Source organism: Pleurodeles waltl, chromosome 2_2 (assembly GCF_031143425.1).
Source record: "Pleurodeles waltl isolate 20211129_DDA chromosome 2_2, aPleWal1.hap1.20221129, whole genome shotgun sequence".
In the NCBI taxonomy this organism is placed as follows: domain Eukaryota; kingdom Metazoa; phylum Chordata; class Amphibia; order Caudata; family Salamandridae; genus Pleurodeles; species Pleurodeles waltl.
In genome coordinates this window covers 63,474,321-63,500,582 of record NC_090439.1, presented here as the reverse complement: position 1 = coordinate 63,500,582, position 26,262 = coordinate 63,474,321, and the positions used below count along the sequence as shown (strand labels likewise).

Genomic DNA, 26,262 nt, shown 5'->3' with positions numbered 1-26,262 from the left:
AGCCTAAAAATAATAGGCTGATCTGCCCTCAAGGGGGGCAGAAATGGCCCTAAAAGACATGCCCCCCAAAGGGGAGCGACCCTTGCCCAAGGGGGCGCCCCCCCATTCACTACACACACAATCCCTGGTGCCTAAGTGGCTTCTGCCCCCCTTGGGGGCAGATGGACCTAAAAAAAATAGGCCGATCTGCCCCCAAGGGGGGCAGAAAAGGCCAACAGTTCTCTGCCCCCTTGGGGGGGGCGCCCCTTGCCCAAGGGGGCACCCCCCCCCAACATAAATGCACAGAAAATATAAATCCCTGGTGATCCAGTGGTTTCTGCCCCCCTTGGGGGCAGATCCGCCTAAAAAGTAGGCCAATCTGTCCCAAGGGGGGCAGAAATGGCCGTAACTAATTGCCCCCACAAGGGGAGCGACCCTTGCCCAAGGGGCCGCTCCCCGCAAACAAGAAAGGGTGAAGAACAACAAAAAAAAAAAATCCCTGGTGTCTAGTGGGCATTCCTGCTGCCCGATCGCAATGCGATCGGGCAGCAGGAATGCTCAAAGAGACACCGGGGGAAAGGAAAAGCCTTTCCTTTCCCCCGGTGCCTCTTTAGCCCAAACCCCCCACCCACCGGGAAGAGGAACTCACCTCTTCTCTCCACGCCGCACAGGAAGCAAATGGCTTCCTGTGCGGCGAAATCCCCATAATGAAGTCAGCGCGCGATCGCGCGCTGACGTCATTATGGGGGGGTCGGGGGGTCGGGGGTGGAAGGGGAAGGGCTTCCCCTTCCATCCCTGACTTTGGGGGGTGGGGGGAAGCACACAGAGGGAGCGAGAGCGCTCCCTCTGGGCTGTGTGCCGAGGACGTAGTGGTTACGTCCTCGGCACAGCAGCACTGTGCCGCAGGACGTAACCACTACGTCCGCGGCACAGAAGGGGTTAAAAACGTTTTAAATGTACTATCAGCGTGACCTTGATGTGCTGGGAAAGTTAGTCCAATAGGGGAAGGATTGCCCAGCTGGATATTTGCCATCCACTTCTGCAGTTGCAAGTAGTTTACTTGAAGACAAGCTGGAAAAGTTCTAATTCCAGGTCTACCCTGACTCATATGTGGCTGGCATTGTCATAAAGATTGGATTCCAATAGTTTCACAACTGGGATCCTGAATTCTCAATGTCTCGCCTCCTTGTTTGCTCTGATTAAATGCTAGTTCGGTAGTCACATGTGTTGATGCAGAATTCAGGGTTCTACCGGGAGAAAGCAGTGCTGAGCCCTTTATTGGCTATTTAGGGTAGTTCTCTCCTAGGCCTCCATAACATTTTGGTACATAAACTACCCGCACCAAATTTGTGTCCTTTTTTCCCCAACATCTTGGGAATTCAAAGGTGCCTAGTGTTTGTGGATTCCCCTGGTGGGGAATGAGATAATAGACAAAATATAGCAACATTTTTAGTTTTTTGAGAAAAGTGCTCCAAACAAGTGTCTTTTTTCCCCCCCTAAAAATGGCATCCACAAACGGTTTGCTGTACCAAGGGGGTCTATGAGTCTGGCAGTACAAGGATCGCTAGACCTGCGGTGACGGGTGGACAGCCTCAGTCAAGCGGTCGGACTGCCACCTTACGACCCCGGTTGTCGGACCACCAGGGCACCTAGATCACCGCTGGGAATATGGTTCCATATGGGCTGACGGTGGTCAGGGCTGTTCTCGGCCACTGCAGCGCTGAACTCAGTGCCACCTTGCTGATCACAACCCATCTTACCGCCAGTCTTTCCATGGTGGGGACCCTCCATGGAAAGACTGGAAATATGCCAGTGCTGTTGCCACAGGGGGGCCCCTGACGATTCCCATACCCTTCCAAAATGGTATTTCAGTTGTGTGAGTAGAACTAGTGCTTGTGACAGGAAACAACCCAAAACACAACATGGATGCAGTGCATTTTTCCACCGAAACCTGACCCTCTTTTTCCGATGTGGGTAGCTCTAGGTTTTGGACTATAGCTTTACCAGCACCTAGGGAAACCGAGCCGACATGGACATTTCTGAAAACTGGACACCTAGAGGTATCCAGGAAGGGCTGACTTTTGAGGCTCTCACAACATGTTTTTCCCAGAATCCCGTGGCAAACCTAAAAAATGGACGTAAAAAAGCATGTTTTCTCACATTTCTGTGATGGAACGTTCTGGAATCTGCAGGGAGCCACAAACGTCCTTCCTCTTGGCGTTTCTCCATGTCTCCTGATAAAAATGATACCTCACTTGTTTGAGTAGACCTAGTGCCCGCAACAGGAAACAACCCAAAACGCGTGACTTGCACGGATCCCAATAGGTTTTTTTTTACAGGCAGTGCTCAGCAAACAACCAAGTTGGCCTGAAATCACGCATTGTCCTTACATTTTTGTGATAGAAACGTCCGGAATCCGCAGGAATCCACAAACTTCCTACCACCCAGCACTGCTCCACCTGTGCCGATAAAACCTCTGCCCCAATTGTGTGGTTGGGCCTAGTGTCGTGTGAGGAATGGAGCAAACCAAGGGCAATGGGAGTCCTATTGACCTTGGTTGGATTCATTCCTGTCACTGGCACTAAGACCAGCTTCACAATTGGGGCAGAGTTTTTGACATAGGTGGGGCAGTGCTGGGTGGTGTGAATTTTGGGGATTCCTGTGGATTCCAGAAGTTTCCATTACGGAAATGTAGGTAAGATGTTTGACTTGAGGCAAAATTAAAGGATTGCAGGTCATTGTGGGCAAGAAAATGGTGTAAGGTGCATGTAAGGCACTCCATCCTGGACTCCCCCAGATGTCTAGTTTTCAAAAGGGTCTGGTAGGTTTTTCCAGATGGCAGCTTACACAAGCCCAAAAAGTGCAGCCGTTCACTATTGTAAGTGGGGCAATATTGGGAGTTAACCAAGCATTCCTGGCCCATATGTAAAATCAGTACTGAAAATAGTCAAATGACCTCTTGCTTGCCATTGGAATGAGATGCTTTAGTCTGCCGGAGGAGCAGAAAGACTGTGGCCTCCTTCAGTTGACGTGGGGGCATAACCATGCACATGGGATGGTGGGCAGCCCGAGCAACTTTTTGTTTTTGTTTTTAAATTCCCTGGTGTCTAGTGGGCTGTCTGTCCCCTAGGGAGTGGATTGGGGGTAATTACCCCAACTGTCCCTAAGGGGGCAGAAATACTCTGTCCCCATTTATTTGGGTTGTGGGCATGGCCATACTCCACCCTTCTCTCTTGAAAAACAATATCTTCCTCTGCTGTGTATTGGGCTTTCTACCCCCACCATCTGGCCCCCAGGTGCTATAAAGACTGCCCTTATGTATTTGGGGGCATTGGCATGCCTATTTTGGGCAGCCCCAACTCCTACATATGAAAAAAATCCCTGGTGTCTGACCTTCTAATCTACACAATATCATTCTACAGTTATTGCTTCAACATAAATAAGCATCCATTTCCATGCCATCTACTTGTAATGCTTCACATTACCATACAACATTCCTTTAAAACCATTGTCAATGCTAGTTTTAAATTGGCTTTTATATGCATTATGAAAAGGGCATTAATGTTGAGCATGGGATCTCTCTGTTGGCTTTTCTGCAAAGTTTGCTTAATGTGAACATAGCCTTGTTTTCCTTTAACACCTTGCCCCCCCCTTTTCACTTCTTGTCACACAGTGATGTTTCACTTTTTCTTTTCTAGAAACTATTCCCAGAGATTACTCCTTAATATCAATTCTCTCTACCACTTTTTAACCCTCTTGCATTCCTTCTCACTCCTCCTGACCCCTTCTCCCAGTGTTAGGTTTAGCATAAGATTTCAACCTGGTGTATACTGAAATATACTTATACTGTGGGATAAAGCGATCTCATTTGTTGGCTGCAGTGTCCTTTAAAGATTCTTGCTCTCTAGTGGTCAGTTCTGCCTTTTTCTCCCTCCTTTTTCTGTTTCAGAGCAGTAGCCACCTACTGTATTGTTCCACTTTAGTTTCTTTATCTGTTGTTGTGACAGACTATTTTTTTTTTTTACATGTCTTTGGTGGTCCCCTTTTACTTTTTATTGCAGCATTCCTTTCCTCCCACCTCCTACCATGTCGCTGACATATGTTTTGGCTTTATTCCAGTGCTATCCTTGTACCTGGCTCCTAAAATAAGCTTATGTCACTAAACAAACACCATAATCCCTCGCATCGTATCGCAGAGAGTCTCTCTCTCTCTATCTAGGGCCCCTCCCTGCCAGCACTCATGACATCACACACAGGGCACTGCTTATCTCCTTTATTGAGGCCATACATCTTCTCAGGCAGCTCTGCTAACTTCATTAGAGCTTTGTTGAAATGCAAGGCAAAAATGCTTGTCAGACCCATTCTCTTCAAATCATTCTCATTAGGTGAGCCAACCCAATTGTTTCAGTCAAAGCAACCTGTGACTACAGTTCCAATAATGCAGCAGCATATCAAATGAATGCCTAATTTTGGAAGTCGTAGTGATGACATTGAGCTAGGCGGACACCTTTTTGCCCACCCAGGCACTTCACAGGTGATTCACGTCTATTACTGTAAAAGAGAAAGGGGTCCTCAGGAAAGGAATCGAAGGAGTAGTTTCCGGGTGACACACTCCTTCCTTTAGGCACACAGTGCATTGCATGAACATGAAGTATAAAAGAAATGATCCACGTCTCGTCATTAGGGACAGTCCACATCTGTGGTGCAGATTGTTCTGCAAAAAATGCAGATTTGTTGGTTCCCCACAGATTTTGGGCATTTTGCAAATTTTCCAAAGGTTTTTTAAAATTACCCGGAAGTGTATAGAAATACTAGAAATAAGGGGGAATGGTCTTTGTCGTGCTGCTGGAGAGTATGCCTATCACCACTAAAAGGGCCGTCATCATCGAATCTTAAACAGCGTGCATATTAATGCCTCATATGGAAAAAGTGTGTCCCTTATCTTCGCGCCGCGAGTCGCTCTGGTTGTAATGCATTTCATTTTTAGCTCCACTAACCTAGAAGAATTTTTAGATAAATGAATTTATTTGAAGAATGCACGTGACGTTGACAACTGTGTGTTTCCAGTTGTATTGATTTTTAAGCCAGCACATGCCAAACTGATCCCTAACGCGAAAACAATGTGATCTAAATGACAATGATTATAATGCAGTTGGCGTGTGATAATGACTGAAAAGATAATGGTGTTTTACAATGTACAGGGCCCAATCGCAGTGAGTCGTTGCAGGAACCTAATAAACATGATCCCAATGTGGAAACACAAAGACCTAGTAAGAGATCACTTCTGGTGTACAAGTTGATTCCTGGATAGGGCCTGATGTCAAGGTTACATATTTCAAGACGAAGAGGAAGATTTAAGTGCCATTATCTTTATGCCGAATAATGACGAGGTGTTTGGGACACTCAATCTACAACCTAACATAGCAGGCGTAGTGCAAACTCTCAGGGGCTCTCTTGGCACCATTGACAAATAAAAAATCTTTATTGTTTCCCAACTCAATAATGCTCACTTAATTGACCCCAAGAAGAATGAATGACTAAGTGGGCCTTCCACCACTTTAAGGTGTGACGCAATCAAACAAAGACCCGTCATGTTGTTCCAGTTCTTTCCTTGTCCACCAGACCCTACATCTATATCAGTGTATTGGAAGCTCGAAATGTATCTTTTACTTCTGTTTTTATTGGTTTTAATTGTAACATCTTAGTCCATGGATAACTGCTGTACTTGCTTTTAATCACTCACTATTTGCAGTTTTGCAAAGTGATGTGAACAACTTGATGAATATATTAAACTTTATTGTATCTCAAAACATCATCCGGATAAATATTGTCTGCCATAACTAAAATATCGTCCCTCTGAGTATAAATGCTTTATTATAAACTCCTCAAGTGTGCGACATTTTTGTAAACAATATTTAGACACAATATTTGTCAGTTGATAGTCTGAGAACAATATTCTAGTACCATACCTTTAAATTTGTCTTAGACTTGCAAATACTCAGTGCCCCCCTTTAGTGTGATGCCTTTTCTCTGGATCCAGGTGATGTCAGAGGTGGCAAATACTATTTCACTACTGGGGCTGGTGCCTTTTTAGGTTGAGCGTAGCAGTGCGCAAGTGCTGCTTTTTGACGTGTTGGTATCTATGTAGGCTTTTAACCACGCCCATCACTTTCACTTGTTCGTGACAGTTTTTGTCCCACCTTTGGACGGTTTTGTTACCGCCTTGGGGACCCATTCTGTAACATGGATAATTGCACTTTTGCCGATACGTTTGACTGTGAGCAAATTTATTTTTCCTTTTGTGTCTCTCCTTTACGCTAATGCTCATGGCGGCCGTGATGCTTTGAATCGTCTTGCTTTGTCAACTGTTTACTTTTCATTTTCAATTTATGTGGCAAGAAAAATCCATTTGGGAAATTACAACATCTATATCTCTAACGCGAGACCCATTGCATTGCAAATATTTGTTTAGTATTACTTTTCCTCTGTTCTTCGTGCTTCTCCTGTTTTGGGTTTTATTTCTGTAGGGGTGCCCCCATATGTACCCTCATCCCGTGTCCTAGTCCCATCCGTACCATACCCTTTTTTGTTTTGTCTCCTTACCTCTTTCTTTGACGTTATTGAAGCCACTCTACCTTACTTATCCACATTATTTTCTTTTAAAATAATTTAGTTCATGAAAATGAATGTTAACAATTAGGGTTTGTTTTATTAATTTTGACCAAACGGTGCTCCATTCGTTTTTCCACTAAATGTTTTTTTTCGGTGATGCGTTGGTTGAGATGTGGCTTTTCGTTATCTAGTTTTGGTGTAATTATTTACATACTACAGATAAAGACATTTATGACTTAAGCACCATTTAAATTTGTGGTTAGCGCTTTCAGGTTTTTCATTATCATTCTTATTTTTTAAAGCCACCTGGCTTCTTTTCTCATACATTTTAAATTGATGGACATGCATAACTTCCACCTCTGCTTTTGAAGCTCTACATAAAGCGCCGGATTTTCAGAAAACAAATTCCGTGAGATCCTTTGTTAATCGAGCCTAAGGTAATGTGGCCTCATATTACTCTGTTGATTGCAGAGTTCATTAGGTATCGATCATAGGAAACCATCACACCCTTGACGCATGTTTCTCTCCCAACACCTCTTGGATTATCATTGAGATGCTTGAAGTTGGTGCTATCTTAATTTCATGAGATATCTGTTTACATTTGCCTGGTTTGTGAAACGAGATCCAGGTTGTAAGCAAACAAGCGTTTTTAGCCGATGTATGCTTACATGAAGGTCAGCATGCTTTATATAATTTGCTACATTTGTGTTGAAATTAAGCTGAGAAAGCAATGCTTGGTTCTGGTGGTTGCTTAATGCATGCATACCGTACGAGGATTTTTCTTACAGAGCATTGCCCATGCTTCTGCCTATTTTGATAAGCTCTTTTTGCCTTATTTGCATTTTGTATATTTTCATGAAACAAAGTATAATCGTGAAAGGCCTCCTTTAGCGCGCCCATTATTTTTTCTAATGGTATCCTTGCTGCTATTTTTTCTAATGGTATCATTGCTGCTATTGTATATCGTAATTGTAAGTTCCTTTTTTTAAGAAGACAGCTTTTTCTTAATGTACTAGAATGACTATAGATCTAATTTATTATTCGGTGTTCCCTCCTAAAGAGAGTGGCCCATATAATGCTGTTTCTCTGACATCAGGCTGGCACAATAGCTTAGGCTGGCACAATAGCTTTCCTGATGGTGGCAGGATGGAAGCCCTGTTATCTGGAAAATCACATTTCCTAGAGGGCTGCGGTCAGGACATATGTAAATTTACCTTCATGACCTCTCCCCTAAGTGTAGGTCTAAATGTTGTCTGCAGGCATGACTGAATTTCGTCTGTAATTCAAAATATCCTTAATTATTTATGAGGAAGTAATCAATATTTAATAATGCTCTACTTTGAAATGATGGTGACACTGAACAAACTCCTCTGTAATTTGCATAGGCGGTGGATGTGCAGTGGTTGCATGTCAGACGCTATATCAGATACTGGAAACAGAATGTGATACTTGGAGGGCCAGTGTTGCCATTGTCTTCCAAATATATCAAACAAAAATCTTTGCAGGTCTAACTTCCCAATGGGCTACAGAAGAGGACCCTTGATTTAAATAAAGTATGATGCTGAAATGTTGAGGCTGCCCTTAAACTTTTGGTCTTCCTGGGATGGTCTTGAGCAATCATTCCATAGATGACGGGACCTGCCTTCTGCCTGTGGACTTCCATGGTTATTGAAAGCGCAAGAGGCGTGATCTCCATACCGATTGTTAAAGATGGGCTACCCCATCTCTGACCTGCATAAGGAGACACAGTATTATTACTTGTAAATTGTTAATGTAATGTTTTTGGTCCTACTTGTTTAGGAAAATTAATATTTCACAAATTACCACAAGGATTAAATACACAAACCTTGAATTATTTTTGCTTCTCCTAACCACTCAGCTAACCGGCTCTAAGAGAATGTTACCACAGTCCAAGAGCCTCAGATGTAGGCCTCTCACGCAGCACAGCTCTCCACCCCACCACTAACATGGCACGACAATTTATGGCAGAGCCTTTGTGGTTAAATATCCCCTATTGCGAGTTAAAATGTGATCTGCCTCCTGGGCCCTCGGAAGTGGGCAGCTCACTTAATCTGGCGAATGGAGCTGGGGACCAGCAAGGCACCAGCCAATGGTCCTGAACCTAGGGATGAAGCAGGACAAAGTTGTGTAATGTACTCATTACATATGTCTAGCCTGAAACCAAGAGATTGCAGAAAGTGAGTTGCCGTGTTCCTTTGCACAGGGTCTTAGGAAGTCCAGGCTTGCGGAAACAAATAGGACAGACACCTTTGTTCTGAAAGAGCATTCTTTGGGTATCCATCTCTCAAAAAGAAATCTTTTACAGCTCAGACGTCCAGTACGTATCCATGGTAGATTTTCAGAGTAAGTGTTCACTGTATAAAACACCCACATTTAGATGTATTACATGTAAGTGATGTGTGCTGCAGTTGGGGTATGAATGCGACCCTCGTGAAGTTATGCTGCGCAGTCCTCCGTTGCAGTTTTGAAAGTATTCCTAGTCCAAATATCTAGATATATTATGGAATATTAGCAGTATTTGACGACATTTGGAAGTATTTGTACTGCTTAGAATAGATGAAAAGCTGCAGTTTCCAAAGGAATTTCAAGCCCTGTTGACTGGATTTGAGTGTTGACTACCAGATAATAGTTTAGTCTCGCCCTGCTGACCTTTTACTGATCCGCTTTCTGGTACGGTGATGATATCTGAATTATGTCACAGGTAAGGCCTTTGGGAACTGATTTACAGGCGAGGCTGTCAGTCATCTTATAAAAGAACTTCATGTGTGCCAGTATGCTATTTCGGTTATTGTACCCTGCCCCAGATTTTCCAAAGGCAATTTAAATTGCAAACGGACACATTGTTTATGTATTTTCTTTATTGTTTTTACCTGCTGCTTTCGCCATACCATGGCTGTATTAGACGCCCTGGATATTTTTATTGCCGATTGTAAAAATGAAGGTTGCTCTCATTGTTATTAGTGATTGATGTGAGTGGTGTGTTGAATAAAGTTCTCATCCTTTGAACAGAAGATGTTCCACCATAAGCAACTTTGTGTCTTCAGGATTCCCCTGACTAGCCCACTTTCACAGGATTTGCCCTATGAAGTGACTCTCGCTCTTGCCTACTGCGTCTTTGTGATTTTAATTATCTTACTATACAAGTCTACACATTTGCACTGCCTTTTACGTGTTGTCATATACTTAGTTAACTATCTTTCTTGTTGCTCTTAAGCTCTACGAAACTAGCGTGCACATGTTTAACATGTCAGCATAATTATGGACTATTACACAAGTTTCACTTTGATTCATTGCATGTAAATGTATTTAAGGTCCTAAAAACCCACTCAGCATGGGTTGGCCTAACTGGAAATATGTCGAATCCCCATAGAGACTGTCATCGCTCCTCCATGATGTGACTGGCAGCAAAGCCCCTAACCTCATGCAAAGTGTGTGGCAAATATGACTTAACAAATCAAAAATAATTGAATGGAATTTGTTAAAATTTCATGTCCACGAGTGTACTGTACGCCAAACAGGAAATTGCAAGTGATGTTGCTCGTGATTATTTGTCTATAGGAGTGTTAGTATGTCTCTAAACAGATGTATAGTGCCAGTGTCTTACCGAACTTGGCTCAGCCCTAGTACACACTTGAGTAATTATTCTCCGATTATTATGCTGGGCTGAACTCCTCAATTTCTGTTCTTTCACAGTTATTGTAGTTTACTGCTTGCTCTTGCCTCACAGCTTAGCTGTATTCATGCGCATCTCTAAATTCATGGACTTACTGCTGGGTTGCATTCATCCTGGGGGCATGCACAGCCACCAGCCTTATTTCCCTTGTCAGGCCTTGGTTAAACAGTTTCCTTTGACGCCTCCTTGTGTGATCCCGGTTGATTGTTCTGATTGTTTTCATTGTTTTGATCTCCTCGGAGCAAAGGCTTAAGGAACTGTTTCATCCAAGGCTCAAAATAAACATTGTTAGAAAAGTTTCCCTATCCCGAGATCGGAGCATGAGGTAATGGAAAATCCTGTACCTTGACAATTTTGATGAACTGAAGGATCTACCTTGAGGTAGCACACCCAACATCAGAAACATCTGGATGACCAGCAGTATGTTTGTGACATTTGACGTAAAGAAATAACCATTTTGTCACTGTTCCCCTAAAATAATAATTTTAGGAAACAGTAACTAAAAGGATGTGCTCCCCGCCTATGCAGTAGTTACAACTTTCCAAAACTATTTCTCCTAAACTTAGTTTTTATTGGTAAAAGACTTTTTGACGGATTGTTCCAGCGCTACACCGAACAAGCGAAATGTGACATCAGCAATATCATAGAGTGTTTTATACTTAATACGTCTAAGCTGTTTTTATGGAAGGCCGCATTTGTTAGTCTTGGAGAACCAAACATCTTTGCCAAAAAGATCACTTGTAAGAGAGGAAACATGCAAAGGGGAAGTTGGTTTTGGTGGTGGTGGGGTTGTCTGTGAGCGAGAGTATGAGTTGGGTGCTGTCTGCGCAGGAGATTATGTTGAGGCCATGGGATCTGACCATATTTGCTAGCTGGGTAGTAAATGTTAAGTGTAATTTCTGATGCTCCTACATCACTCAGTCAATCAAACAGGATTTGTAAAGCATGACTAATCACCCTTGAGGGTATCCAGGCCCTTGCATGTCTCAGCAGCTCATTCCAATATCCAGTTATTCAAGGCTCTGCTGCATTCTGGTTGAAAGGTGATGGTCCCGAGGTGTGCGGGGAGGCTGTTCCAGGTTTTTGCTGCTATGTGGGAAGAGATATGTGCCCCACTTCTTCAGTGGATGCGCGGAGTGTGGACAAGCGATAGGCAGGCGAGCGTAGTCTTCTTGACTGTTGGTGAAAATTCATGCTGTTGTCAAATGCACATATTTGCAGATACTTACAAATGCATTTACAAAGGAGTTTTTGACACGGAGAGCCGGAGTGAAAAATCAATGACCAAAGGTCTGTTTATTTTTGCTGCAGCAAAGAGGACAGGTTTACCACTGGCATCCCAGGCCCGAAGTAAAGTGTGCTCGCATAAAGCGTTTAACAGTGATATTTATACTCATACATCAAAGGATACATAAAATGTGTAAATAATGATATACGTCATACAGATATTTTAAGGAGTTAATCAGTTTCCACACACCGGTTCCATTCCCAGCTTTGTCCTTGCCTCCCCTCTGCAGCTGCCTGACTCCCCACATTCTTGAGACCCTTCAAAGGATTACGTGGTTCAAAGGTATAGATATCAGCCTTTCCCTCCCCAAAATACCACAGCCGAGGTCAGTTAGTTATTTTGAACACACAATTATAATGAGTACAGTGCCCCAGTTAGGGAAAGAAACCAGCTGCAAGCCCATGGCGTGGAACCAGGCTTATTTTACTTAAACAAATATACATAAGATAACATATGTGATAGACAGTGCGTTCAGAGACAACAAAAGCTCAAACTTACACGTGTAAAAGAAACGAAGCAATTCAAAATGAATTCTAACAATCGACCCTTTTTGAGTTTTTTTTCTTCTGAACATAATCAACGTTTGAATAGTTCTAAATTTCCTCATATATGTTGAATTTTACTCCTACTTCCTTGAAATTTGCATTCATGGGGACATAAACAACCGACGGGTATGAGCAACCAGTATCTGTAGTGAGGATAGTGGGGTCAATAGCCATTAGGGAATTTATCTCTTCTTTCTGCATCATAGCTCGATTTGTTTCTAGTATTTTCACTGGCGGAAGTTTACACAATTTTAAACAGGAACAGAGAGCAGGTAAGCACTGTACTAATAAACGACTTAATACAATAGCTATTATTATAAAAAGTATGTCTTTAAACAACCAGCCCCACCCCCCAAACCAAGACCATAACCATGATAAACTCAAATCGCCTCCTTCATATTGGCCCCCCTTTTCAAATACCTGTACTGCTTCTTTTATTTTCCCAATATCCAATTCTATCTCTGATGACTTGTTGACAAAATAACAGCACTTTTGCTGGTACTGATGTTGGATTAAAACACATACTCCTCCTTGTTGTACTGTAATCAAGTCCAGGGCAAGCCGATTTTGTATCGCCAATTGGGCTGCAGAGTTTATCTCTATCTGTACACTTCCTATGGCCTCCCTGGTGGCATTAAATGCAATGGCTAACTCAGCTGACATATTCATCATTGCCAGTTGTAAATCGAAAATTCCAAATCCTGGAATAAGAACATGTAACACTTGAAATACCCAGTTCTTTCGCTCCTCCAGTATGGGTGTCCCTCGTTTGTACCTATGTGCAAAACTCCCCATGTTAAGGGGCTGGGAAGATGATATATTTGATATCACAGTAATGTTGGGTGCCAAATATGCCAGTGAACATATCCCTTCCCAGTTTAGAGGTAGTACTTTATATGCAGTTCTTCCACATATGAAGTACATGCCTCCCTGGATTTGTGAATTTATAATGCTGTATTTTATTCGGGGCAATCCTACACCCTCTGGGGTGTCATGCTCAGAATTATTGCAATACTTGTAATCCTCCCAGATTGTATTTAGCAATGATACATTTGCCCAGGGTGCAACATATGAACATCTAGCCGTCCAGAGGGGGCCAAGGAAAACCCGGGATAATATTACAGGTGAATTTTTCCCATTTCTATCTTGTTCTCTGGAGGGATCATATAACAATCCTTCTGGATCTACCAGAATCTCATTTTCTCCCACAGTCAGGTTCCAATAATTTACAGTGTAATTTTGATGAGTCCCATTAATTAACGCTGTCCAATTTCTGTCTATTTTCTCCTCTCCTTCAAGATCCCAATTCCCTGTTTTTATATCAAATAACAAAGTATAAACACACTGTTCAGGAGGGATCTTTCCCATGTATTTTGCCTCTGGGTTTTGCCCATAAAAATAGGTACCAAAACATATGGGAAACATTTTAAGTGTGGCATTCTCTCCAGGCATCAGGGAGAGCTTGTATTCTGCCTGGGTATTAGGGAGCACCGCACACCTAGGGTACCATTGATATTCTTGTTGGTCACATCTCCAAGTGGTATTTGGTACAAGACACACTTCCCCTCTTTCATATTCGCTTGGTGATACTGGTACTTCATAAAGGCCTATAGGATCCTCAGGGTGTCTAGACAAGTGCCGGCAAATCCAGCAGTCAGTGAGACTTAATGTCTCCGCTAATTTTCCATGAACCTTTATCAATGGATGTAAGGTAGGATTTTGCAACAATGATGCAACACCACTGGACATTATACATATTAACATAAGGGTCACTAGGTACTTCATTGTTGTTTTGTAGAAATAGTTATAAGGCCACTCTTCCCTATTCTCTAGAGGGATATTTGTCCTGCCAAATGGATATATTTTCATAATTTTATTGTGCTCTCCTCCTTGGTCCTACAACCTTTCTATGATACCGTTTTACTCGTCTCAACCGCCTACGCGTGTTCAAAAATATACCCACACAATTACCAAATATGTAAATGCAAAATATTAATATCACTATACTAATAATCATATACGTATAGATACAGATAAGTAAATTTTCCTTCAATGTTCACACCCACTAGGGTTCATCACCGCCGTGCTTTCCACTCTAGCAGTTAGGCTGCACTGGTTGGTCCATGAACAAGTTTTTTTTTCAAATACAGGACAATAGAAGTTGGCTTGATCCTAGGTCCCTTATCTTCTCCTTTTCGAGTTTTAACTCCTGGTGAGTCTCAACTCCCAGTGAGTAAGTCGCGATACTTCAAAGTTCGTCTTCAGTATAGTTTGTCAGTTTCGTTCAGTGTCTCAGCAAAAATGAGGGCGGAGGCCAGCAATTTTCAACCAAATCAGTGATGTGCTTGAGTATTAAACAGAAAAGGGCACCTTTTTTTTTTACCGCTGGGACTACAAACCGCACCAACCCTAATGGCTGGCCGCTTCCGTAGAACTGGTACTTGGTTTTTTCTCGCCAGTCACAGAACTGTTAACTCCATTTACCCACTGCTTTTAACACAGATAATAGCGTTGCACAAGCTGCATCCCACTATGCTTGTGTTCTCGTTGAGACAATTGTTCTAACCAATGTTCTGGTGTCGTTGCACAGGCTAGTCACCCGTGTTCCTGTTCATGCTGAAAATTTAGTCATCACAGTCATTTACAACCTCGTCGCCCAAAGTGTGCGTAACAACAGTGAGGATAGCTCGTTTTAATACTGGTACATCAATGGCATCGGAAATGCCGGTGGCGGTGAAAGCGGGGAACTGTATTTCATGAAGGAAGGCGTGCCGTATTCTGCTGAGCAAAGGATTCCTTGGCCATTCAGAAAAGACCTCAGTTTGCAATTCCAAGCTAGGAGCTATCAGGGTGATGTAAATGTAGCTTTTCGTAGGGGTCACCACCTTACGCACCTTCAAAATTCTGTTCATTTAGATGGGCGAGGACGCAGGTTGTATCGATGAGTTTGTTGATCTTCAAACAGTAACTCTTCGTCACTGGGCTGCTGTGTCACCTCAGGAGCAGAAGTAGCACTTGAAACCGGTGGAGGTGTTTCCTGTCTCCCTACTTCTCTGTAATCAGGAGACAATGGTAATTCTGCTGTTAGAGTACTTTGTAGTGGAATTGGTGCACGCTTACAGTGGCTAGCATGTATCCAGTTTTTCCTTCCTTCCACTTTCACCGCTGTCTGTGTTGCAAGCAGTACCTGGGCTGGCCCCCGCCACCTGGGCTGAAGACTGTTGGTTCTTTGAAAATTCTTTGTCATAAGCCAATCCCCTGGCTTAAAAGGGTGACCAGGGCCTTCAAGAGGAGTCGGTAGGCTGGCCTTGACCTGTTGGTGGATCAAACGCAAATCTTTAGTCAATTGTTTACAGTAATCTACAAACAAAGGATATTGCACTTCAGAAAGCTTCTTTGGTCGTGGTACCCCCCAGATATTGGCTGGCCTCCCCATGACAACTTCATAGGGGGATAATCGTGACTTGCTACTGGCAGTCATCCTGATGGACATTAATGCTAGGGGCAAAGCATCTGGCCATTTTAAGTTGGTCTCAGCACAAATCTTAGCTATTTTGCTCTTCAAGGTGTAATTATACCTTTCTACAAGGCCCGCTGATTGTGGGTGATTTGCAGCATGAAATCGATGTTTGATGTTAAGGGCGGTACAGACCTTCTCCATTACCTCATTAGAAAAATGACTGCCATTGTCACTCCAGACTAATCGTGGCAATGCGTATCTAGGAAAATATTCTTTTAGTAATATTTTGGCGGTAGAGAGGGCACCATTGTCTTTTAACGGGTAGGCCTCTATCCATTTTGAAAACATGCATACTACCACTAACACGTATTTCAGTTTGTTACACGGTTCCATGTGGATAAAATCCATCTGTATAGCTTCAAAGGGGAGATCAGGAGGGGCAAAGTGGCCAGGGGGCGTAGGGGTCCCTTTTCCTGCATTGTGCACTGCACACACCATACAACTTTTAACCAGGTTATTAGCAGCTTTGGATATCAGAGGATTACTCCAAACATGGTCCAAAGTTGTCTTGATGCCTTGGGCACTGATGTGTGCAGGACTGTGGGCCATAGTAACCATAGCGTGTACATAACAATTAGGTAACATCCATCTTCTTCTGTCTGTGTCATCTGTGTAACAACCCTCACTGTCTAGTCTACCGTTCTTCTCCCACTGTTCCCTTTCCTCTGCTGTTGCTTCTGCTTGAATATCTCTCCCACACTGCATGGTATTTTCTAGTACTTCGTTCTGGGGCTCTCCCTTGATGCTACTCTCAACATATGCATTGTCAAATGGTGCTCGTGCTGTTGCTTTCGCTGTAGCATCTGCAAAAGCATTTCCTCGTCCTATATCATCAGTAATTTTTTTGTGGGCACTACACTTAATGATTGCGACCTGACGGGGCAGGCTGAGAGCAGTCAAAAGTGTCACAATCAAGTTGCCATGCTGAATGGTAGTGCCATGTGACGTGATAAAGCCTCTATTCGCCCAGAGTCGCCCAAAATTATGAGCTACTCCAAACGCATATTGGCTATCAGTGTAGATGTTAACACTAAGATGTTCACTTAATTCACAAGCTCTGGTGAGGGCAATTAATTCTGCAGCCTGTGCCGAATTTTGCAGGATTCTATGAGATTCAACCACTGTTTTGACTGTGGTGACGGCATAGGCTGCAGTGGTCGTACCATCTGGTAATTTGAAGCAAGACCCATCTACAAACAGCTCTCCCTGTGGGTCAGATAGGGGAGTGTCTGTTAAGTCTACCCGTCCCTTGGTTTCTTCCTCAGTGGCAAAAATGCAATTATGATCAAATTCCACATTGTCCTGAGGGAGGGGTAGTAACGTAGCTGGGTTCAAGACATTGCACCGCTTCAAAGTAATATTTGGACTGAACAATGTTAATTCGTAACCTGTTAGACGAGCACTGGTGAGGTGCTGCGTCTGTGTCTTGTTTAACAAAATATCAACGGCATGAGGAACCATCACAGTGAGCGGATTGCCACCAACAAACCCTTCACTTTGTTTCACCGCAGCTGCTGCAGAAGCCACTCCTCTAAGACAAGTAGGCAAAGCTTGCGCCACAGTGTCCAAGGTGGAAGAGAAGTATGCACAAGGGCGTTGTCTCCCACCTTGATCCTGTGTCAAAACAGACAATGTACAGCCATGCTTTTCATGCACAAATAAAACAAATGGTTTGCTGTAATCCGGATTACCCAATACAGGAGCAGAGCACATCGCCTTTTTTAAATTTTGAAAAGCCTCCTCACATTTGTCAGTCCAAGGTACAGGAGAGGGCACATCTGAAAGTGTCAGAGCAGTCAATGGTTTTGCTATAAGTGAAAAATTTGGAATCCACTGTCTGCAAAAGGATGTAAATCCCAAAAATGCTCGGACTTCAGAAGGGGTGCGTGGTGCAGTCATTGTATGAACCAGTTTAATTCTGTCTGGATGTAATCTCCTTCCCTCCTTAGAGAGGAGGTGTCATAGATAGGTGACCTCCTCTCTACAATACTGCAATTTTGGAAGGGACACCTTATGGCCCAGAGTTGCTAAATGATGTAATAATGCAACAGTATCAGTCTTACATTGTGTCATGGAATCTGAGGCAATTAAAATATCATCAATGTACTGCAACAATGCAGAGCCTGAAGGTGGATTGAATTGGTCTAATTGACGTTTAAGGCATTGACTATATATGCTCGGGGACTCAACAAATCCCTGAGGAATTCTTGTCATCGCGAATGATCTACCAAAAATCGCGAAGCTAAACAAATATTGAGATTTTTCGGCAATTGGAATGCTGAAGAAAAGATTCTTCAAATCGATTACGGTGAAAAAACACGCAGAGGGTGGAATCATGGTGAAAAGACTATTCATGTCTGGGACCACGGGAAACTGGGGAATTACTATTTTATTAATTTCTCGGAGATCAATAACTAATCGATATACTGTGTTATCAGTAACTGATTGCTCACCATCTAATCTATTAGCATCATTTTGTTTCTTTACAACAGGAAGGATTGGACTGTTACATGGGCTGCTCACTATTTCCTTTATGACACCTGCATGCACAAGATCAGATATGACTGCCTTGAGCCCTTTTTCGCTTGATTTAGGTAATTTGTATTGAGGAACACGAGGTAACCGGGCACCTGGTTTGATTTTTATTACAATAGGGTCGATATCCATAATGCCTACATCATTCTTGCCTTTGGCCCATAAGCGAGGGTCTATTTCCTTTAGCTCTGGGGGTAAGTCGTATTCCTGTGAGAACATGCACCGAGTTGGGGAAACACTATCCATAGTTACATAGACACCATCCATTGAACAGTGAATAACTGCATTTAATTTCTTTAACAAATCTAATGCAAACAAGTTTTCATTGCAACCTGATGTTAAAGAGAGTGGCGTGTGTACTGTAAATGGGCCTACAGTTACTCTCATAGGTGTTGAGATGGGGCTCACCACGGGGATCCCAGAAATCCCAATTGATGTGGTATGAAGCCCAGACAGGGGAGCCCCGGGGACTGCAGAATGTGCAATAGATGTTCTGGTGGCACCAGTATCTAGAAGAAACTTATGGCCCTCTCCTTCGATTTTTACATCAATGTAGGGACCATTCTGATCTACAGGAATACTTACTCGCCCCTGGCCCTGTCTGTGGCTGTCCTAATAATTGTAGGATTCAGAAAAGAAATCATCAGCATAATATTGTCGTTCAAATGCATTGTCAAAAATATTAGTGTTACGCGGGACCTGATTCTCATTCTGCGAATTCTGATCAGTTCTACCTCTTCCTCGTCCTCGTGCATTACCTGCCGCGTTCCCTCTATGAAGTGACATACTTTGTCTTCCTTCCAGTAATGGGCAAGTATCACGCCAATGTCCATCCTGCTTACAGTAGGCACATTGGTTGATATTTAATCGGCGGTCTTGGGGTGGTGCAGATGCACCTCGACCCCTTCCCCGTCCCCTTGGTGGGCCACCCCTTTGCTGAGGGGTTGTATCCCGCTGGGGGTATGCCTGCTGTAATAATACCTTTTTCTTCAATTCTTTTACTGACTTCTCATTCTTTTCTAATTCTTCCTTGTACCTGCTCTCATAGTATTGTGCCATCTGTAAAATCTCTGCCTGTCCCTTTGTCATCCACGAACTCTCTGTTGCTTTTAATTTTTGTGATATTTCAGGTAGAAGGCCATTAACAAAGCGTTCTACAAATAGTGTGACACCTGTTACGGTGGCGAGGTCTTGACCGCTAAAATCTATGAAAGCTTGTTCAATTCTAGTAAAATAATCTGGGACATCTTCACCTATTTTTTGTTTATAAGTGGCAAGTTTTCCCCAATCCACAGTCTGAAGAGGTATAACAGTTTCTAACTTAGTCAAAATCCGGTTAGGTAAATTTAAAATATCCTGATGCGGCAGGGTTCCTGGTGCCCTTTGTGCTTCCCGTGCTTCTAAACCCCCCCATGTATTTCCCAAAGTAGGTGCATCATCTACTCTTCTAATTTTATGCCAAACTTCAGGACCCAATAAAACACCAAAAAAATAGTCAATGTCTTTGAGTGTCATGGTTGTGGTGGAAATGGCAGTTCTAAGGTCCCGATAGAATCCAGCTGGATTCTTTCGAGGGTCTGGCAAGTCTTTCTTTATAGCCATTACCTCCTCCCTTTTCCATGGTATATGAACAAATTGGGCCACCGGCACGGGAGCTGGTCGTCCGGCGGCAGCTGCTGCTGCAACTGCAGCTGCAGTGGGCATATCAGGGTGCACTTCCCTCATTGGGTACCCCTTGTCATATATATTGAGAACATCTTCCCTGGCTATGACACAAATGCGTACTCCCTCATTTATGCTGTTACTATCAAGAATACAAGCCACACTGTCCCGCCATAATTGGTATAATTCTTGTTCATAAGGGAGAGGGGTAGAATCTGTAATACAAGACTTCCAATCCCTCTCCAATTTTTCAATCATATACTGTAGTGCTAATTGCTGTCCAAAATGTGACATCTGTTGTATTGTGTCCATAATATCGGTGTGGGTGTAAATAGGATGTGACATCCAGTTCTCTGACTGATTCTTGATAACCCGTTTTTCCCCATCCCCAATAGTGGAGCGGGTACTAGGGGGCGAAATCGACTTAATAGGTGTGCTCCATATGGGTGAAAGTGAGTGTGTGGCTGTGCACCGTCGGCGTTGTCCATTTGGGGTATTAGGGGCAGGGGACATTATTGGTAACCTTGCAGTGCTGGCTGGTAGTGGTGGGGCAGGTGGCGGAGGGATTAGGACTTGGGCTATTGGGGTAGCTTGGGCTAGAGGCTGTGGTGGTTGTGGCACATGCTGCTGTAGTGGTGCACCTGGATTTCCCAAATTGTGCCCTTGCCCTTGCTGCTGTTGCTGTGCCCCCATGATAGGTTGGGCTACTGCAGGGGGTGTGTAAGGTGGAGGTGCAGTAGGGCTATTATCTAATAGCTGTAGCATTACCTCATCTTCCTCTAATGCATGTTTGGTTTCTGTTGGCTTTGATACATAACTTCCCTCCACCTGGGCCCTATGGACTCTATCTTCAGATTCAATCCCTTTCTGGGTTTGGGACTGGTGATAAAGGGCGGCCTTCTGCATGATGGTTCTCCTGTTTTCCCTCTCTATCAGTTTATCTGATTTAATTTTTCTTTTATTGGCCTCCATTTCCCATTTTCTGTATACCTCAAACATATGTTGTCTAGCCTTTTTATGAAACAAACATTCCTGTAGGTAGGTTAGTTTCTTTAAATCAAAAGACCCATCCTCTGGCCACTGGAGGTCAGGACAATGTCTAGTATACCTGCGCCATATACTATTATACAAATTATTCTCTAAACCATAATCCTTTAACATGTCCCACCCTGGTGTTCCCTCTTTTGGGATCGGTTGCTTTTTATCTAAACGTGGCACATGATTTCGGCGAAAACAAAGACATAACCCTTGCCAACATTTCTTATTTCCCATATCTAACCTTGTAAATTTTCAAAAGACAACACACATCAAATTTCAAAATGTAACATGCACCAAAGAAACCCTTTTTCAAATGTGCACCAAAGAAAACCTTTTTCAAATGTGCACCAAAGAAGAAAAAAAACCCTTTTTCAAATATTTACCAACTTACAAATTGCTCCAGGCCTGGGCAAATTACTCAAACAAGAAAAACACGTGTAATACAAATTGTCAAATGGTACCTTGTACAAATGCAAATTTACCAAGAACTAATCATTCCCAAAAATGATAAGTTATCCAAAAACAATTATTCTCTCAAATGCAAGTTAAAGCAGACAAGTAGCCAGCGAGGAACAGTCTTACCTGACTATCTGCTTTTTCCTGGATTTCTCTCCGGCCGCCCGTGTCAGACTAATCAGTCAAGATAAAAACCGATGTTTTCAGGGACTTCGCTGGGACATCACGAGAAAGCGGGGAGAGGCCTGCCCGGTGGATAAGATGCAGCTGCTTTTGAAACTAAGTCTTTGTGCAGGGGCCCCTGAAATCTACACCTCCGGAATGGCGTCCCCCCACTGGCAGCACGTCTCTTGACAGAGCTACTGAAGATATCCACTGGAAGGTCCCTGTTCGGGCGCCAAATTGTCAAATGCACATATTTGCAGATACTTACAAATGCATTTACAAAGGAGTTTTTGACACGGAGAGCCGGAGTGAAAAATCAATGACCAAAGGTCTGTTTATTTTTGCTGCAGCAAAGAGGACAGGTTTACCACTGGCATCCCAGGCCCGAAGTAAAGTGTGCTCGCATAAAGCGTTTAACAGTGATATTTATACTCATACATCAAAGGATACATAAAATGTGTAAATAATGATATACGTCATACAGATATTTTAAGGAGTTAATCAGTTTCCACACACCGGTTCCATTCCCAGCTTTGTCCTTGCCTCCCCTCTGCAGCTGCCTGACTCCCCACATTCTTGAGACCCTTCAAAGGATTACGTGGTTCAAAGGTATAGATATCAGCCTTTCCCTCCCCAAAATACCACAGCCGAGGTCAGTTAGTTATTTTGAACACACAATTATAAAGAGTACAGTGCCCCAGTTAGGGAAAGAAACCAGCTGCAAGCCCATGGCATGGAACCAGGCTTATTTTACTTAAACAAATATACATAAGATAACATATGTGATAGACAGTGCGTTCAGAGACAACAAAAGCTCAAACTTACACGTGTAAAAGAAACGAAGCAATTCAAAATGAATTCTAACACTGTGGTTAATGTAGGTGCTCTTGGTTGTGTAGAACTTTGTGTTTGTCGGTCAGCAGCTTGAATGCACACTTCTTCTGCAAGGGGAGCCATTGAAGTTATCTGCGGTGTGGTGTGATGTGTGCTACTCGGAGAATGCTGAGGATGAGTCTGGCTGTGGCATTCTGTATGGTCTGATGTCTTTGTAGGGTTTGCGAAGTGATTCCTGTATAGAGAGCGTGACCGTAGTCTAGTAGACTGGTGATGAGGACCTGTGTCCCAGTGCATCTTGTGTGCGGGGGTAGCCGTAGCCACTTGAAGATCTAGCGTAGCATGCACAGAGTGAGGACGCAGGTGGAGGAGACTGTGTTAATCTGTGATTCTATGGTGAGCCTTTTGTCATTGATGATTCAGAAGTTTCTGGCATGTTCGGAGGGAGTGGGTGTGGGTCTTAGCTCTGAAGGCCACCAGGAGTCATTCCATGTGTTGCTGCTCTTGCTGAAGATCAGCACTCCAGTAGTGTGTATGTTTAGATGTTGGTAATTTTCTTTCATCTAGTCAGCTACTCTTGTCATGCATCTCTGGAAGTTGGTTTTGGTGGTGGTGGGGTTGTCTGTGAGCGAGAGGATGAGTTGGGTGTTGTCTACGCAGGAGATTATGTTGAGGCCATGGGATCTGACCATATTTGCTAGCTGGGTAAAAAATGCATTGAAAAATGTGGGGCTGAGGAATGGTCCTCGGGAACCCCAGAGGTGATGTTTTTTAGTTCAGAGTTAAAAGGAGGTAGGTGAATTCTCTGTGTTCTTCAGGTGAGGAAGGAAGTGATCCATCTGAGTGCATCCCCTTGGATGTTGATGTGGTGGAATCTTTTGATCAGCGTGTGGTGGGATACGGTTTCGAAGGCTGCTGAGAGATGGAGGAGGATCAGGGCCACTGTTTCTCCTCAATCGAGGAGGGTAGAGATGTCAGTGGCTGCGATCAGGACAGTATTGGAGCTGTGATTGCTGCGGTAGCCAGATTGGGTGGCGTAGAGTAGCTGGTTCTTGATTCAGGTAGGTCATGAGTCTGCTTCCTTTCATGCTGCCTCACCTCATACCGGCATTGATTTTAGAAGAAAATTCTGTCTGGATGGCACTTGGTGAACCTTCCTATTTTGTGTATTTGTCCAACTGTAATCTCTAATAGAAGGAACCACCTCCTCTCTATTGTTTCCCCTGCATATAAATGTCATAGGCTGAAGATGGTCCTGGGATTCACTGTGCAGAATTTCAGTGATTTGCTTAGTAGCTATTATTTTTGTCTATTGCATAGAGTGCATTTTCTTTAATATTAGAAGGCAGAGTGCTATGTTGACCCATCCAGGGGGTCAGTATTTATTAATCGTGAAGCACAAAGCGGATAGCTCTATACCCCCGACAGCTGAACTATTCTCCTGCATTGTTTTCCTTTTTTTATGAGGAAAAAAATCCTAAAGTGACAATACCAAAATAGCCCCGTTCGGTTTAAATGCAGTCACCTCTCCTCTTCCACCTACTTACTATCCCTACCTCTACTCCCACCTATGAAATCAAGGTTGTAGTGCACCACTTCTGTCACCTCCTCCTGTACCCCTTTGGGTTATGTTTCAGTAGCGTATGACACTCCTTACACAGTAGCCACATTCTTTCTCTTCGCATGGGTCTGCTTTTTATCACAGCAAAATATGTTCACTATGTAAAGTTCATAAGTTTTGGCTTTGTCAATTGGTTCCCAAATCCGCTCGCCTAATTACAACAGGACAGTTGTAAACTCGCAAGAACATAAGGTGGGTCCATTTCACAAACCTTTTCGAGGAAAAGTCAGAAATCTAATAAACAGGTTTCCGGCTGCATTTTATCGAGAATTAATAGATTTTGGGGATTCTGAACAATTCTAGTGAAACTTGCAAAAGTTATAGCATTCCAGGAATATTTCTCCTCTATACCTAAGCTGCTTTTCCCACTAAGCTTGTCTCCTGAGTATGCAGAGCGGAAGGGTGAATCCGCATGTTTCCCTTTTTTGTTGTTCCCTTTGGAGAAACCTCTACCTTTACACCACCTCTTTTCCTCCACGATATTTGGAAATTTTCCCTTCCTAGCCCTGATGAGAAAGCAACGACTCTAACCTTGGTTTGAGAGTAACTGGGCCTGGACTGTCCATGCAAAGTCTTGCTATAACGCCCTAACATTTGAATTTGCAAGTTTTTCTTGCCCTCTGCATAGCCCCTCCCCGACTTTTTTTTCCTGCTCCTAACTATAAACTAACAGCTGTGTTAAATCTGCATTAATGTACGTTTTTTACAGCTGTTTTATTGAACCTATATTTAACCCGATTCACTGGATCAGGGTGTGGAATTTAAAACAGTAAAAGCATCTTTTTTAACACACCAACATTGTGTATGGTGTGCACAACACTAAAATCCAAAATCGGCAAATTTGAACTGGAGTGAGCGAAGTGAGCATCACAAGTTTAAAAGTGAAATGAGAAGGTGTGACTGTGACAGGAAATCATGTGTTAACAACGATGTCGTGGAGTGCTGTCATTGTAAAACCTGGGACCACATTTGTACATTATAGTCCTCCTATGTCTGTGGCCGGTTCCAATATTTCATTAACAGAACACACCCACCTTTTACATACGTATATCACTGAAAGATAAAACTGTTTTCAGAACACCATCCGAGTATTTGTCTGTCGGCTATAACTACTTTACTGACTGCTGCCGATGGAAGACTAACCATGGCATTTAACCACTGTAAACATTTAAGTCTGGTATTGAATCAAACTGCGGGGAAAGGTTTATCAAGGTATAGTAATATCACACCCCCTGTGTTTGTCCACATTCAACAAAATCGACTGCCCTTATCTTCCTTATGGGTTCTGTTTTAAACAGAGCATTAGTCCAACACGTGTGTTTGCAAACATTTCCAGCCCTGCTGAGTTTCCTAGGGCCATGCCTGAAGTGCTGCTTCAGTCCAGGTTTTTACTCTGAATTCTGGGACATGTAGTTTTGTTGATCACATTGTAAAACAGGGCTACAAATCCCAGCATTCATAGCAAAGAATGTGGCCTGGAGCGGCACATCAAGCGTGGACCTGTCAAACATGGCAGCCGTGTATTTGTTCTGGAACGCTCGCCGTTTACATCCAGAATCTCTCTCACAGGTGACTACTAAACGAACGTGAGGTAAAAATGCTGGTGAGACTTGCTGCTGAAAACGGCAAGCTTCTTGTGTCATCGTTTCACCGTTCACATCTCCTGGCGTCGGCCGTAGATTGGTCTCCAGTGTTTTTGATTGTCTTTGCATATTGCAGAATGTTCAGCCACATTTGTCTATCCCTTTGCATCGTTGCATTTTGTTTTATCTGAAAGTGAGAGTATATTGAATATATGTGCAGTTTGAAATTTGCAGCATCAGATTTAAGTTTGTCTTTCCTTGATGTGCTCATTTTGGATTCCGTTAACTTTTACTGGGTTTTGGAAATAGTCACGCTTGTTGCGCCGGTCTGTTTTGGGATCCCTTTCCACATGACCTCCTTCTCCAATAATTCCCTCACTTCCACACTCCAACAGTACACCCCATCTCCCCATAGCCTCTGTTTGGCATACGTTTATTTATTTATTTTTTATAGCGCTACTCATAGTTCACTCACACTGAGTTTCTGTGATCTACGTGGTACGTGTTCTTTGCAGCAGGCACATTACCCCCCCCCCCCCCCCCCCCCCTCCAGGCTACTTTATAATGGGTCAAAACTGCCACTAGACAAAATTCCGATCTCTTGCCAGTCGGAACATTAGTCACCAGAGTCATCTTGGCGTTTTGTTTGTTGCCTAAATACCGCTGGATGCACAAGGAAGTTCACATTCTTTTAAACTAATAGTTATTTTTAAACACAGCGCTCCCACCA

General features: G+C 43.2%; 1 protein-coding gene across 2 annotated transcripts in view; it reads left to right on the top strand.

Annotated features, from left to right (window-relative positions):
• Positions 1–26,262, top strand: part of LPCAT1 (lysophosphatidylcholine acyltransferase 1) — a 510,913-nt gene that overhangs the window by 85,251 nt on the left and 399,400 nt on the right. Inside the window, exon 1 of one of the 2 annotated variants that reach the window (XM_069219453.1) lies at positions 25,430–25,518. The exons of the other annotated variant lie outside the window; for it this stretch is intronic. Within the exon in view, the coding sequence (XP_069075554.1) occupies positions 25,459–25,518 (60 nt within the window). The 5' untranslated portion in view covers positions 25,430–25,458. Of the gene's footprint in view, positions 1–25,429; positions 25,519–26,262 lie in introns of those variants that run through there. 2 annotated transcript variants of the gene reach the window in all.